General features: G+C 44.2%; 1 protein-coding gene across 2 annotated transcripts; it reads right to left on the bottom strand.

Moving 5' to 3' along the window:
• Window positions 1–382: 382 nt before the first annotated feature.
• CCNB2 (cyclin B2) lies at window positions 383–17,022 on the bottom strand. Of its 2 annotated transcripts, none has more exons than XM_057306301.1 (9): window positions 16,864–17,022; window positions 14,616–14,744; window positions 14,400–14,510; window positions 7,963–8,133; window positions 7,701–7,859; window positions 5,805–6,041; window positions 5,360–5,500; window positions 1,729–1,839; window positions 383–655 (listed from the first exon to the last, which is right to left on the bottom strand). In XM_057306301.1, exons 1-9 carry the CDS (start codon window positions 16,885–16,887, stop codon window positions 545–547), a joined length of 1,194 nt encoding a protein of 397 aa, XP_057162284.1. In that variant the 5' UTR covers window positions 16,888–17,022; the 3' UTR covers window positions 383–544. The 2 variants fall into 2 exon arrangements, with proteins under 2 accessions (XP_057162284.1, XP_057162285.1); XM_057306302.1 differs by having other exon boundaries at window positions 543–668.
• Window positions 17,023–17,135: the final 113 nt, after the last annotated feature.

Genomic DNA, 17,135 nt, shown 5'->3' with positions numbered 1-17,135 from the left:
CCACCATGCCCTTGAGACAGAGACACATTATGAGGGTTGCTTCTGGTGGCCCTCACCCCAGTGGGCCAGGCGTTCCTGTGTAGGAATAAGAAGATAGTTGAGTAGGTTCTAGAAAGAGAATTGTCATGGCTATCCTCCCATTTTCAATTTTCATAATGAATCAATTTTTGTATATTTCAGAAGTTTAGAAATGGGTTAGCAATCACTGAAGGCAAGTTCTAGTTTGTTCCATTTGAGAAAATGGAAGGAAGGTCTTTCCCGAAGCCACGGAGGCAATAATTTACGCGCTACTCATAACAGCTCAAAAAGTAATTAGTCAAACCAAACTTTTACTGACCTTTTTCTGTAGAGACCGCACAAATAAAAACACACAGGATACCTTAAGAAAAATTAATAGCTTTATTTTTCCTCAATATACATTTAGAAAATAGGTCTAAGGAAAGGTTTCATGAAATAGACCAGAGGACTATATACAAAGTGAAGAGTTCCAAATCAGCGAGACCAAGTCACGGACGGAGCACTCTTCCCCGAGGGCCACGGCAGCCTAGGACCGTCCCATCAGAGGGGAGGCAAGCTCTCGGATGGTTTTTGAGTTCAGCTGAGGAAGTGTGCTGATCTGCAGGAGTTTGCTGCTTGCGTACTTATTCTTGATGGCCTGCAGAAGTCATCTGTGATTAAGCACACATCAGGACCCCCACCTTCTACCTTGCTCCCAGCCTAATTCACAAGTATTTAAGGGCCAGACCCACAATGTCCAAGTGGTGTGATGATGGCGAATCACTGAAGCCAGCGAGCGCTCTGAGGTCCTAAAGTGCGGCACCTGACAATTTCCTTCCATGCCCAGCAACAGCTGGTAGCACTGGTGATGGGGGAATAAATGATGTCAAGGTCCAAGGAGCAGGCTCTCTCTCCTATGCTGCCAGAGGGGTGGGAGGTGTTTATCATACCTAAGTGCCACCAGGACATAACAGGTCTGCCAGGACAGGCAGCAACAACGGCAATAAAAGCCAAGTGGCAACGAGTGCCCAGCAGACCCCAGACAACACCCTCAGGACTGAAGACACATTACACCTCCGTGGTGTGCTAAATTATGCAGAAACTACATGCCAGGAAGCAAAATAGGTTGTCAGGACGCTTGGCACAAATGCCCTGCTCTTTGTCACCAGATCCTTGGTGATATTCAGTGTCACACAAGCACAGGACAGCATCCAATCGGTGCTGATTCCACCGCTCAGGTGGGCTGCACGGAGACAGACACCAGGCCCCCAGGAAGCTTTCTGAATGGGCTTCTTGCCCTTCCGTCACCAGGCCTGCATTCAGGGGCCTTTCGGTCATTGTCCCAGAAGATCAGAGGCCCCGAGTACCCAAGCTTTCCACAGGGCCCTTTGAGGGGTTCCAGACGACACGGTGAGCACCTGCCCTGACCACTGCGTGCCCTCCCCAGGACGCCGGGATGAGCGTGGGTAAATGCGTGGAATGGCCATCTGGCTGACTACACTGCGCCTGGACACGGTTAGCCTAGCTACCTTGTTTTAAAGAAAGTCTGTTTTGGGAGTGTATCGGTACGCTCCATCCCCTGCTGTACTAGAAAAGAGTCTGTGCTAAAACAGACTCTCACAAATGCCAGTATTACATTTCCATGAAAACACAAACTCACACACACACGCATACCCTCATTCACAAAACCCCTAATCTAACGCTTTCCACAGTTTAGGAAGGAGTACTTACGATGAATTTCGTTAAGTTTTCATTAACTTTCACTACATTTTTGGCCATGTGCTGCATGACTTCCAATACTTCATTCTCTGTGTATCCAGTATAATACTGCTGCTTTAAGTTCTGGAATGCAATGCAAAGAGAAGGGGCAAGATAAAGCCTCCACTTCATTAGAAGAGCACATCTGACAGAGGCTGACATCACTCACCACTTATGTAAAAGCTATAAAATGATATTCTTACCTTCTGAAAATTTAACAGCAGCCCTAAACACTACCATGGTCCCAGCAAAGCAGCCATAAATGCAAGCTGACTCTGGCTTGGAGCAAGACTAAATTCAGACGCTGTGCACCTTTAGCTAAATCAAGTGTCAAAGGTCCCATATTATTTTTCAAAGCTTGCACAGGTATGTACGGTACTCCAAGTAACAAACTTTCATGCTAACCTCTCTGAAAGGTGATGGAGAGTGGGACAGAGTAAAAACAAAACCCAACAAAGGAATGCCCCCTTCACAGGACGGGCAGAGACCCAGGACTAGCGCATCTCACACGTAACCCCCGCCCCCATCAAAGCCCTACTGGGCAGCGGCTGGTGGAGAGCTCGAGAGCCCAGACACCCATATCGTCAGTCAGGGAAAGAGGTTCAGAATTAAGAAATAAACTGGGCCACAGGCGGCAAGCTAGTGTACCAAATTTAGAAGAACTAAGACTACTCAGGGTTCTCTTGTTGGGCCCTGTGTAGTTCAGCACTGGAGAACAGAGAATACAGAAGCTTCAACCCCCAGCCTTATGACCTAGCCTCCCGGAGAACAAAAATCAAGCAACAGGACAGTTGCTGATTGATAATAAGACTTGTCATGTACGAAGATATGTAAGCTGACTTTATTTCAGTTCTGTGATAAAATTCTAAAGGCTAAAATAAATCTGTCTCATATGCACAATATGATTGGGAAAATAAATCACAATTTAATCTTAATCCTAAAGTAGTTTAAAGAAAAAAAGGACGAAGCAAGAGCAATCCTGCAATAACACACAACTACTGGTCTTTTGAAATCAATTCCCAGAAAATAAGGAGACGTGTAGTTAATAGGTTTAGTTCAACGTGTTAGCCATTAGGGAAAGACAAATCAAAACCACGATGAGACACCGCCTCACACCAGTCAGAATGGCTAACGTGAACAAGGCAGGAAACAACAAATGTTGGCAAGGATGTGGAGAAAGGGGATCCCTCTTATACTGTTGGTGGGAATGCAAGCTGGTGCAGCCACTTTGGGAAACAGTGTGGAGGTTCCTCAAAAAGTTAAAAATAGAGCTGCCCTATGACCCAGCAATTGCACTACTGCATATATACCTCAAAGACACAGATGTAGTGAAAAGAAGGGCCACATGCACCCCAATGTTCATAGCAGCATTGTCCACAACAGCCGAACTGTGGAAGGAGCCTAGATGCCCTTCAACAGACGATGGATAAAGAAGATGTGGTCCATATATACAATGGGATATTACTCAGCCATCAGATAGGATGATTACCCAACATTTGCATCAATGTGGATGGGACTGGAGGAGATTATGCTAAGTGAAATAAGTCAAGCAGAAAAAGACAATTATCATATGGTTTCACTCATTTGTGGAACATAAGGAATAGCAGAGAGAACATTAGGGGAAGGAAGGGAAAACTGAAAGGGGGGAAATCAGAGGGGGAGACGAATCATAAGAGACTATGGACGCTGGGAAACAAACTGAGGCTTTCAGAGGGGAGGGGGTGGGGGGATGGGTTAGCCCAGTGATGGGTATTAAGGAGGGCACATGATGTGATGAGCACTGGGTGTTATATGCAAACAGTGAATCATGGAACACTACATCAGAAACTAATGATGTACTGTATGCTGACTAACATAATAAAAGAAGTAGTGAAAAAAAAAGAAGAAAAGAAAAAGAAATGCTGACCAGATGAAACTACAAAAAAAAAAAAAAAAAAAAAAAAGTTTAGAGCCCAAGGAAGGCAGGTCTAGGAGTAATTTAGCTAAAATGAGCCCCTGGTACCAGGACCATGTATCATTCATGTACCAAAAGCCTGTTGCCTCAAGCTTTTAATTTCAAAATATTTCAAATCTACAGAAAAACTGAAATATTATAATGAACATCTGTATATTCTTTGTGTAGATTAATCTATTATTAACATTTTGCCACTTTCCCTCCCACGGTGTCTGCAACTAACTCAATATCAAATGGTACAGCAAACATTGTGTATGTATGTATTCACACACAATTTTTGAACCATTTGCAAATGAGTTGCAGACACCATGACACATCACTTCTAATGTTTCAGAAATATCCCTAAGAAGTAGTTTCCTATCTAGTCACAAACCATTATCCCAGAAAGAGCATCTATCGTCTACTACACTGTCACACCACAGTATCCTCTGGCACATAGTCTATATTCAGATTTCTCCCATTGTTCCAAAAATATCTTGTACAGATTTTTCTTTTCAGACCCAGGTCCAATCAAGTTACCTGCAGTGTATCTGATCTTTAATTTTTTTTTACTTTAAAAACGACTCCTATTGTCCTTGGCTTTAAATGACAACTTGTTTGATGGATCCGAGGCTGGTCGCTTTTAGAATGGCTCACATTTTAAATCTGAGTGTTTCCTGACGATTGGATTTGTGTCAAACATTTTGGGCATGAATTTCATACAGGCGATCATGTATACATCCTACTGTATATCCTGAAATAACACCCAACTACTGGTTGTTCCTACCCAACCCCACAGGTATCATTTTCATTAGTTTCTGGTCTACCCGTAGTTTTGAAAAAGTAGAAAACCCATAAGCCCACATACATGCACTCGCTTATTACCCTTCTTTCTCATATAAGATGTCAAATGTATACACTTGTGCAGAGGAACGGCTCTGCCTGGGAGGCCCGGCAATCTCACATGTATCCACACAGGGCCCCCCAGGCAAAGGCCTGAACCACAGCTTATCTGTGGTGGCAAAATGCTCTGTGATCTTCCTGGAACACGAGAGGATAGGGGTGTGGGAGGAGCTGCTCCCATTCCCTTCCGTATCTCCCCTGAGAGGCTGTCATGAGACTTGTTTCTTAACACCCGGCTTCTGACGAGGCTTTCGTTCTGCCGCTCTTGGGGTACGTCTACAGGATAGAAAACTGCTTAGTGGCAGTCTAGAACTGGTTCGTCTCCAAAAGGTATCCCACGACTCACACCGCAGTCCTCTGATCCCTTTGGTTTCAGTGGTTGTCCTTTTGTGGTGTGTGAGACAGCTGGCAGCTCTGGCTACTTGTACGAATCTAAAAGTGGCTCCTTTTATCTTTACTGGTGACATCAGTCAGGCCTTGGCCTTGCTTTGTCTTAGATGCTTGACGACTTGCTTCCTTCACTTAACCAAAGATCCCAGAAACCTTAGCACCCCGGTTGCCGGTGGCCTGGCTCAATCTTCACAACTCGGGAGCACACTTGGCGCCATGCTGTGGTCACCTCATCTCCGTCTGAAGCGTCCCAAGCAGCCTTCTTATAGGCTCTGGATTTTAACCATTGCTTCGAGGATAGTGTGGTGAAAATGCTAAGGCCTTTCCTATCAAGGGGGCCGAAAATATAACCTAATTTCTTCTTAATCCAACACTTACCCATCTTCCTTGGCCCAGAACCTTCTGGGACAGGCAGGACGCAGCCGCTGCCACCTTTGAAGGGTGATAATGCACCATATCGTAGTCAATGAGAGTCAACTCCATCAGGTATTTGGCTAAAGTGTGCTGTTCCACGTCGACCTATGAGAGAACAGCCGGGGACAATCAGAAGTGCGGCTACTATTACCCTCTTGCAAAATCTTGGGCAAAGGCCTAGGAGCTCAAAGCCACTCGACTCACCAGTCTGCCCAAGAACTGCCCTATTTCACAGTATGGTACAAACACAGAGCATGAGGTCTTTTCCCTTAAGAACCGATAAACATTAGGACCTATCAAAAAGGTGTTTCCTATAAATGCCGAAGTTTTCCTTTAACTGCATCAGTGTTTCTAGGATAAGGCAACAAACAGCAAAAATCAAGTCTCATACAGAACCAGGGGCACTTACCTCCCCGGCTTTTGATGCCCGCCTTAAGAAATGTAGTGGCAAAGGTCGACCCAACTCAAATTTCAGTTCTTTCAAAATCAGTGTTTCCATCTCTCGGATTTGGGAACTGGTGTAAGCATTGTCTGTGATGTAAACGAAGTCTTCAATATTTGGAGAAAACATCTCCTCGTATTTGGAAGCCAGGAGCAGAGCTGTGATCCCAACCAGCTGAAGCTTCTTACGAGAAACCGGCTGAACCTAATTGAAGAAGAATGTGTCAAAAGTCCTACCTAACAAGAGGACTAGGGCTCTGGGCAGAAGGAAGTGAGAAGTACATGTCATCTCTGCTCACACCCCTCTTACGAGCACAGGTAACCTCCATGTTAATAGCAGGTACCATCAGGGGCGCCTGGCTGGCCCAGTCGGTGGAGTGTGTGGCTCAATCTCGGGGTTGTGGGTTCGAGCCCCACACTGGGTAGACAGATTACTTAAAAATAGCAGGTACCATCACTACTCCCAGCAGCCGTCTGTTGAGTACTCAGTACGTGCAAAGATGCCAACAACCACCTCATTGAATCCTCGCAAAAATCCTAGGAAGCGCATTTATTTTTCCCCACTTAGAAAGAGACGGCCTGTGAAGAGATTCAGACACCAGCTCCAGATCACTCAATTGCTCAGTAGGGAAGAATTACGCCTGAGAACCAAGCGCCTGGTCTGCTCCAGCCCTGTCATCCTGGCTTGAGGGTCTGGGGACAGCCCCGACATGGCATTCAACATGTCTACCTCGAGATGAGGCCAAGCCAAACAGCAGGATTAAAATAATGGATGCCTAGGAATGAGGAAGGGGGTCTCTCAAACACTTCCTTAATCCTTACCAAAAGTACACTCGTTATTCAGTGTTGAGAATGTCCAAAGAGGCTCCAGAGTCCGGGAAAATCTCAGTTCAGGGTATACGTGTTTCCCTTAAATTCCCTTTTCTTTTAAAAGGGACTTTGCTTTCCTTGCTTCAACTCTCATTATTGAAATCTACCTAAAATATAACTGCTCTCCTACCCAGTGAGGAATGTATAGTGCAAACCACCAATTTGCATTTCTTAGGATTGCACGGATTTCTTAGGATTTTGCAGTATCTCAGGGTGATTATGATAATCACCATTATTACTGTACTGTTGGGGCCGCATCTGTACCTGAGCTGCATCATAAACACTGACTTCAGATAAGTACACCCTCATCTGCAGGGCTCCCGGCTGGTGGGTCACGCGTGAGCGCTTTCTGTCGGGCTTTTCTTCTTTGTGGAACCAGGCGGTGACTATTTCGATGACCACTCCGCCTCGCAGCTGAATCTCTTACATTCCTCTACTTCAGACCTCCCATTCTCAGTACACCACCCACACACACCCCGAACCCCTGTCTTACTAATTCTGCCTCCTCTCTTTTCTACAGGGATTCATGCCACAGCTGGCTGGAACTGGCCAAGCTCTCTAGCCAAACTCCTCATTGTTCAGACGAGGAAACACCACCAAGGAGGACCAAACCACGAGCTACGGGGAAATCGCGGAAGCAGGCCTGGAAAACCAGCACCCACAGGCCTGGAAAACCAGCACCCACAGGCCTGGAAAACCAGCACCCACAGGCTTCGGGCTGACATTCAGACCTCCTGCTGGTACGGTTGCTTTGAGGAACGACTGGCCGTGCAGTGCCCACCCCACGACCCCCCAGCACTTTCCTGCTGGCTGACCTCGCAGAAACGCCCAGCTTTGGTCAGCATCACCAGAGGTTGGACACACCTGGCTACTTCCCCCTCTGGCACCTCAAGTGCCTCGGTTTTTTACCAAGTGGCTTTTGATCTTTTCTTCCAGGTATCACCCTTCAGTGTTGCAGAATGCCATTACAGTGAGCCCCCAAAGCCGCGCTCACCTGCAGAAACCGGTCCATGATGGCGACACACATGTACAGAGTCTCCTGCAGCAGCCTAAACTTGGAGTGGACTTGCACCAGCCAGTCCACCAGGATGGCGCGCATGCGTCCGTTTATCTCTCTTCCATCTAAGAAGTGCGGACTTATGGATTGCAGAGTCTGTAGGCGGAATTCGGAGTTTAAAAAGCTGACCTCATTTCCTTCCCTGCTGTGTGGTAAATGCCGCGTTGCTTGCACAACCAAAACACAAAGGCCCACTCACCTCAAGCTGCCTTAGATACTGGTAGATATCCTTAACGTAGTCGCTGCAGAGCTGAGGGTTCTCCCAGTCCTCATGATCAATGTCCTCGACTTTGCAGAGCAAGGCATCAGAGAAAGCTTGGCAGAGGTTCTCTTCCTTCATGGAGATATCCTCTGATGGGGGGGAAGGACCCTGCGTGAACAAATTGACGTGCGTGCATCACCACCTTGGCAGTAGCTTGAATCATTAATCAGAGCCAAATACGTGCAGAGTCAACGGGTTTAAAAGTATCATACGCATTTTTAAAATATGTGAAAGCCAAAACAAATAAATTTCAGAGTAAGAGGTGAATAATTCAAGATGTAGCAGATGAAGTTTTTAGAGATATACTCCTCTGTTTTAAATTCTCAAACTTCACTCCAAGGGAAAACCTGAGTCGTCACAATGGCCTGAAGGCTGCATGATCCGGCTTGGCCCTCTTCCTCTGCTGACCCATCTCCTATTTCTCTCCCCTTGGTTTGCCTCCTGGCAGCCGCCCTCACTGCAAGCGGGCTCCCTCTTCCCACAATGCTCTTGCTCTTGTCCCTGCACCCCCATGAGCAATTCTCTCATCCTCAAGTTTTGTTTAAATGTTACCTTCTCAATTTGGTCTATCCTGACCCCTATTTTAAATTACCATCTGCAGCCTATTCCCCCCGTCCACACGCATCATTTCTCTGTGTTTTTCCCCATAGAACCTATAACCTTGTAACACACTTTGGAGTTTACTTATATGTGATGTGTGTATTATTTTCTGTCTCCCTCTGCTAGACTGTCAGCTCTACAGAACTTAGAGAGTTAGCAGAGGCAGAAAATAACATATTTATAATTACATTTATAAATAAATAATACATTAAACTGATTTTGTCCCCTACAGCATCTCAAATGCCCATATCATCCCCAACGCATAGTAGGTGCTCAGTAAGTATTTATTGAATGAACCAAACTTAAATAGCTGGTTGCAGAAACTCTTAGAGCTGACAGTTCACTTCAGCTGTAGCCTCTTCTATGAGCATACAGATATCCTCTCATAAAGTAATTTATTCTAAATTGAGAAACTATTTGGCAACTAAAAAGCAGAAAAGCACATTCTGGCCTGTGAATAAAACAGAAGGAAGCAAAGCCCAAGCAAGCACACACCCAGTGGTTTCTTATGCTGACAGGGTGACTATTTAAAAAAAAAAAAAAATCACACAAATTAAAAATTTATAAAGTAAGTTAAAACGAGTGTTTAGTAATGAAGTATAAATAACCCATTACTTTTTAAAAGAATAAGAGGTACTTCTCAAAGTAAAACCTAACAAGACTGCAAGGCTATAAAGACTATGTATTAAAGAAATAAAATATAGAAAGAGAAGACTGTGTAATAAACAAATTAATTGACATTAAAGCTCAGTGATGATAGTTTCCAGGCTTAAAGAAGGATGAAACAGCAGCAGTAAAATATATATAGCGGTTCAAAACCCATCCTTCCCTCCTACAACAGAGTTCTCAAACTGAGGAGGGACCAGCTGAGCAAGGCTCATCCATGCCATGTATTCAAGAACGTCCAAACCTCAAGGGACTAGAAAGACTAAGAGCTACTTGGGGCACCAGGGAAAAACCTAGACAAGGTGACCAGAGAGGTTAAGACCTCAAGGAAAATGAGTAGGGAAAGGTACGCAAGTACAAAGTCCCAGAGGAAGCCAAGAAACAAAAGCAAGTCTGGGAAGGGCACGTTACTTGGGATGGCAGGAGCTAGTGCACAACGTGTGAGAGGATGGGCTGGAAAGGTGAGCGAGAACCCGGCTAAGGAGTTTAACACATTTTACTCGAAGGGAAGTGAACCCACTGAAAGAACTGAGCAAGAGCGGCAAAAATCAGTGGCGCCTGGCTGGCTCGGCTGGTAGTGCGAGCAACTCTTGATCTTGGGGTTGTGGGTTCGAGCCCCATGTAGGGTGTAGAGATTAAAAATAGAATCTTCTTTAAAAAAAGAGTGACTAGAATCAGATATACACTTTAATGAGCACATACAACTAGGTTAAGCTCAAGGATAAGCATCATCAGTGTCCCTGGGAAATGCAGTCAGTACTAGGAAGCCTGGTTTAAGGAGGCAGACGTTACGGTCGTGTGCTATGTGTGCCGTCTCGGCAGTTTGAAATGTTTACCTGTGTCTATTCAGAGGTACACCTGAGTTTAGCCATATCCCAAAACTACCAGGAGTAGACATGGACCATTGCTCTGGCCCTTAATGGAGAATTTCTTAAAAGCGTTCCTCTTGGGTCCCAACATAATTTAACGATTATGAAGATTCCTCTGTGCGTGCAGGTAGTAGCCTAAGCCCCCCAGGCCAACTGTGTAATCCTCGTTCAGTGTCTGTTGCACGCAAAGCTACAAGCTTTATCAGCTAGCTAACTTAATCACAAACTTTTGAATGACAAAAGTGGTCTGAAGATAAAAACCTTCCAATTAGGTTAATGAATCAATTCTGTCGGTTGTTAGAGACAAGTGAAAAGTCATATCAGAAATAATAAATGTGGGGGCGCCTGGGTGGCACAGCGGTTAAGCGTCTGCCTTCGGCTCAGGGCATGATCCCGGCGTTATGGGATCGAGCCCCACATCAGGCTCCTCCGCTATGAGCCTGCTTCTTCCTCTCCCACTCCCCCTGCTTGTGTTCCCTCTCTCACTGGCTGTCTCTATCTCTGTCTGATAAATAAATAAAATCTTTAAAAAAAAAGAAAAAAAAAAAGAAATAATAAATGTGAGGGGCGCCTGGGTGGCTCAGTCGTAAAGCGTCTGCCTTCGGCTTGGGTCATGATCTCAGGGTCCTGGGATCGAGCCCCACATGGGGCTCCCTGCTCAGCGGGCAGTCTGTTTCTCCCTCTCCCTCTGTGTCTCTGTCAAATAAGTAACAATTTAAGAAAAAAGAAACAAAGAATAAATGTGAGATTTTGGTTTTTTTTTTTTTTTTTTTTTTTTTTGCTCCAGGTTTATAAGGAGGAGAGTGGAGTCTGAGTAAAGGCTACTGCAATCCTCCTACTACTGAGTTGGGTTTGGGGAGAGAATTTACTACTATTAATATGCAAACATGTAGGTGTTTGTACAAGTTTTGGTAACCAGGGTTCCTTTATTTACTAGATTTATAATAAACAATGTCAATTAAGTGCACCAGGGAAGGACTTCCAGAATAACTGTTGTTTCCAATCAGACAGCTCATGATTTGTAGCACTAAGTGTGTACCTGTGCATACATAGGCACACACAATTATAGACAGGCAAATCATTCGCTGGGAATAGCTTTAGGGAATACAGTAAAATGGAATTTGGAGGGTAGAGAGAGTAATAAAACTAAACTGACTTTCTAGTCTATGTACTTAATATATTTCTGTAGTATTTTGCTTTGTTATGACTATGTTTCTTGTGTGATTAAAAATAAAAGGCACTCTTTTTTTTTTAATGTGAAAAGTTGTGCTTACTTCCCCTTATATGTAGTTTTTGTATTAAGGATAGTTAGCCATAAAACATTCTCATAATTGAATAATGACTACAGTAGAGGCATTTTTAGGCAATATAGGCTGGAGCAGTGGAACTTGATCAAGGTAAATTGGCCCACCGCGACCAGCGAGCGGAATGCCAACAGGCTCATGAAGCAAACCACCTGGAAAGAGCCATAGGCCCTAACTAGGCACAGTTCTGAAGATTATCAAAAATGGGAAAACAGGGGCACCTGGGTGGCTCATCTGGTTAAACAGCTGCTTTCAGCTCAGGTCATGATCTCAGGGTCCTGGGACTGAGCCCCATAACGGGCTCCATACTCAGTAGGGAGTCTGCTTCTCCCTCTCCTGCTCTCTCACTCGTGATCTCTCTCAAATAAATGAATAAAATCTTAAAAAAAAAAAAAAAAGGGAAAATTCCATACATTCCCATACTCCCTCATTCCGCCCTATAACTGTGGCCCCTCACCACCACCTTCTGGCAGACAGTCTCTCCTTTGCTGTCCTGCCCACTGCTCTTCAATAACCTTCTCTCTTGTTCTGCCGTGGGTGAATTCTTTCACCACGCACGCTGCTGGCCCCCACCCAATTAGCACCCCACATTTGGTGGCCTCCCATCTGATCGGAGTGTCCCACAACTATCACTGAACTTCGTGTTTAGATCCAATCTGTAAATCTAAAACTTCATCTGAATTTCTAGCTCTGACCCCCAGCACCTCTCCGAAGTGTGTGTGCTCAGGCATGTCTCCACTTGACTGGGGACTCCTTGAAAACAGAGTTGGTGGCTTCAGTGCCCAGCAAACAAGGGGGCTAGGAAAAAACCTTCTCCTTCCTTTCACATACAACTCAGTGTTTGACAAAGCCTCGTTGGTCAGCAAAAAAATAATAAAATAACAAAAACACTGTTTTCTCTACAAATGGCAGGATAATCGCTCCTGCAAACACCTGTGAATGGCTGAAACCCTTCCAAGTCCTCAGCCAGAGCCCTTTGTAATTCAGTTGCTTCCTTTGCTACAAAGAAGAAACCTGCCCTCTAGTCTTGCGGTGTATAATTAATGGATTTGGCTAGAAACATCTGCTTTCGTGAGCACATGGCTTATAAATTTTCCAGGGCTCTCTGTTGCTAGAACCCTGTGCTCAACTGGCATCTCCACATCCCCAGGGACCAGCTATAAAGGAGCAGCAATGACTGCAGATAGAGCAGATGACAAAGTAAAAGCCAGATGGCTGACCAGAGCCAGGCAAGCAGAGGGGCTCATCTGCCAGGATGAGGAGCTCGCCCTAAACTGGGGACTTAGTGATCTCTTCTGTACTACGTTTCTCAGAGAAAAGTGTATTTGAATTGGAAATAATTATTGTTCATTAATCCCTGATGTCTTCTAAAATGAGCAGCACATTTCAGCCATGGAAGTGATATTTATATGAATGGAGTTACAGGTCCATCATTCTTTATCTGAAACACAGTGGCCTCAAATTTGTCAGGAAGCTAAAGCAAAGGAGTCACCAAGGAAAGGTGGAGTAATTCAGAAAGAGCGGAATTGCAAAAGTCACAGGAGGAAAGGTCTCTTCTGTTCATAACATTTTCAGTTGTTTTTCTTTTAATTTGCCTTTTTCCCTTCTTAATTAGAAAAGTAATATGTACCTATGGTGAAAAAAATCTGAAAATTTTAAAGAAGAAAATGAAAATGAATCTTAAGCCCAACGTAATACTCAAAAATAACTACCATCAAATTTTGTATACAAATGCACACTTTTAGGGGCGCCTGGGGGCTCAGTCGGTTAAGCATCCAACTCTTGATTTCAGCCATGTCATGATCTCAGGGTTGTGAGATCAAACCCTGCATAAGATTCTCTCTCCCTCTACCCCTCCCCCTCTCAAAAAATGCACACTTTGCGCACTTTTAAAAGCAAATCCGGGGCGCCCGGGTGGCTCAGTCGGTTAAGCATCCAACTCTTGATTTCAGCCACGTCATGATCTCATCCACTGCCCAGGCGCATCTGGCATCATTCCCTGGGACTACTAATTTAATTTCAGGTGCATGTGCCCCTTCTGGATAAGTCTCCTCAAGGCAAGATCTCTCTTTAACAGCCTTAACACTACTGGATGGGTATCATAAGTGCTCAATATATATATATCTCTTGAATACATCCAATGTATTACTCTGAAAAATTTTTAAAAAGTTATAGACATGTTATTAATGTATATTAAATATATTAAATGCACACACACACACACATATATATATATTGAGCTGGAAAGAACAAAGTAGTTATTGTTGTATTCTCAACACCTGCAACGGTGCCTGTCCTGTAGTAATTACAGGCCAATCAGACCATTAGCGTTCTAACTCCAATTGGGTTAACCAGTCACAGAGACCACAATTTATCAACACAGAATTTTGGCATTACCTTATTCCTCCATTATAAGTAGGAGTCTCAGAACTGTGAGATTCCACAACCTTCATGGGCAAGCTCATTCTTATAATGGATTATAAAACCTACCAAATTGCACTTTGAGATCACTAAATTTATTTGAATATCGAGGTAATTAACTTTGTTATTCAAGGTCAAAACATTATAGTATAGTAAGAACCATCACTAAACGAATGTGTATGTTCAATTTGCACACTGTTGTTCCAAAGTAGAGCTCTGGTTATGATTGCTCTTCAGAAGTTGCAGCGATCGGGGCGCCCGGGGGGCTCAGTCAGTTAAGCATCTGCCTTCAGCTCAGGTCACGATCTCGGGGTCCTGGGACTGAGCCCTGCATTGGGCTCCATGCTCAGCGGGGAGTCTGCCTCTCCTTCTCTCTCTCCTTCTGCCCCTCTCCCTGTTCATGCTCTCTTTCTCACTCTGTCTCAAATAAATAAATAAAATCTTAAAAAAAAAAAGGTTGCAGTTTAACCAAAAACAAGCTACTTCGTACATTTGTAAATACAGAACATCCCACCTTTGGAGCCAACACTTCCATCTGCACTGGTTTCACAGATGCAGTAGGTTTCAGTTGTTTGCTGACATTTGTTTTGGTGGGTTGAGCAGGTATTTTGGTGTTCTGAGCTTTCTGCAAGGAAAAAGAAACACAAATAGGGCAAGAGAGTCAGTGGTGTTCCTCAGAGCTATACACAATCAGCCTAGTGTGCGCATGGACAGTCCTCACAGCTGTTACCTTAGCGACTTGTGTAGCTCTGGTTGTAACTCTATTTCCAATTTCTTCCAAAACTGCCCGTCTGATTGTCACATGACTCTTAGCTTTAGAATTAACTCCAGTGTCAGCATTCTCCAAATCAGTGGACACCTTAAAAAAAAAAAAAAAAGTTAATGATGAATTAAAACAACTTACAATACTTTGCTAATGTCAGATATCCAAATGCAGAATTTGGGAAAGGTAAATATGCGGAGATCTATTTGTGAGAGGGAAAAAATACATATTTTAGGAAGACTAAAAATGCTATTTGTGATTGATCACATCACTTGATATTAGGCAAATCACTTACCCACCTTATCTGTAAAATAAACATTCCCATTAAGAGCTTTCAAGATAAGCAACTATTGTTTTATATAGCACCCACTTGTTAAAGATCCCTGTATACTAAATTCATCTATTTAAAAATTTTCTTTAGAGTAGCTCAGTCAGTTAAGAGTCCTACTCTTGCTAGTCTTGATTTCAGCTCAGGTCATGCTCTCAGGGTCATGAGATCCAGCCCTCCCTCGGGCTCTGCTCTGGGCATGAAGCCTGCTGAAGATTCTCTCTCTCCCTCTCCCTCTGCCCCTCCCTAACCACACGTGCAAGCTCTCGCTAAAATAAAAACTTTTCTTTAGAGAGATTAATAACAAGTACAATTAAAACACCATTAAAAAGCTATAATAGGTCCAGATGTTTAAAACCTAAATTAGCTTTGATTCTTATGCCATTCTACAAATAAGAAGCGCTCCTATAGACATGATCTTTAGAGATACTCCCTTTTAAAATGAGGTTGCCATAGCATGAACTCTCTTATATTAAGTATACTTAGAAGGAAACTGTTTTCACAGGTAAAATAGTTGTACTCTCAAATTCAGAGAAAGTTGAAATGGTATGGAACAAAAAATCATCAGTTGACCTTAGCCTACTTTTGACAGAATGTGCTTAGACACAAAACTTGCTAGAAAAAGCAATTCATACCAAAAAAGTTTATTTTATTGTAGAGGTGATAAACATTTCATGAGAAAAAAATAGCATGTTCTATCCCTGGGAATTGTGGGTCCTAATCCTTAAAATCTCCCAACAGGGGCTTTGAATGGATCTACAAGGACAGTGGGGCAGGGGAAAACTCAAGCCTTCCCTGAATACAATAGAATTTGACAATGAAAGAAATTTATGGGACAGATTAGACAAAAATTACTTGTCAGTTCAACTTAGACTCACAAAAGAATAGGAATTAAATACTGAATGTATTCAACTTATTAGGATTCTCAAAAGCACACTATTCAATTTTTTCCAGCAGTAATTGCCAATTTTAAAAAGTGTTTGAAATTTTAATGCTTAAGGGTTGAGGCCTGGTAATCTAAGTTGAAATTCATCTGGAGGGGAAAACTGGTAGCTTTTAACTAGCCTTATAGCCAGGAGGATGGACCTCAGGTGTGGCAGGGCCCTCTATTTTGCAGCAAACGATAAGTAGACCCAGATACAATTCAAGCCCGCAGAAAGAAAAAAAGAAAACAACGTTCAAAACACAATTAACGCTCCCACTTTTGCACAGATGAAACAAATGAATCTGAACCCTTCCCTCTGTTTGCCATATTGTTCCAAATTATATGCAAAATCTTCATTATACTTGAGTAAAGAAATAAATTTTTTAAAGTGACAAACGCATATGTTAGTGTGCTTAACCTAAAAGACTTCGTGTGCAGAAATAAATGGGAAACTTAACACAAAACGAAATGTGAAAAATCCGAAAAACAGCCGTGACTGTTGCCTGATCAAACATTCAAAACAGTTTACTACCTACAGTTTCTTCCAGTCCTCCCCATCCCCCATCCCTGAGCTGGCAAGGAGTTTGAGAACAGAGGAAGGAAATTACAGCAACCTCTATTTAGATAGCACTCCAACAAAGAGCACTCGGGAATCGCTCGCTGAGTACCAAATCCAGTGCTGGAGAGGCTCACTTGACAGGTGCCTCCTCCAAGGCGTTTTCCTACACTTCCCTCACCCCAGGAATGTCCAGGGCGGAAGCGGGGAACCCAGAGCGGATCCGAGGAGGGGACAGGTTGGCAAAGAGGACAGGCCGCAGGCTGGGAAGCGGGCAGAAGGGGAGAGCAGCGCGGGTTGGGACGAAGAAGCCCTGCGCTGAAGAAAGAGGGAGGGTGGAGGTGGGTGACGGAGCTGCGCGGCCGAAGAGCCTTGCCTGTGTGGGGGGTTGGTGGGGCCCACTCACCGTCGGGCGTCGGAGCAGCGCCATGTGGGAAGGGGCAGGCAAGAATGCCAGCCCGGCCCAGGGAGGGACGCGGACCGGACACGGAGGACACAAGCTTCCGCGACGCCGTTAGCTCCTCACTCCGGCCCGCACGGCTTAGGATCTTCTCAATGTCGCCTTGTTACAGGATTCAAATACCGCGCCGCTCGCGCCCCCATTGGGCGGCCTTACGTACGGCGTGCTCTTCCTATTGGCTAGGCCGGAGGCATTCCCGCAGGCGGATTGGCTGAATT

The sequence above is a fragment of the Ursus arctos genome, unplaced genomic scaffold, assembly GCF_023065955.2.
Source record: "Ursus arctos isolate Adak ecotype North America unplaced genomic scaffold, UrsArc2.0 scaffold_36, whole genome shotgun sequence".
NCBI classification, from domain to species: Eukaryota; Metazoa; Chordata; class Mammalia; order Carnivora; family Ursidae; genus Ursus; species Ursus arctos.
This window is presented reverse-complemented; position numbering and strand designations above follow the sequence as displayed.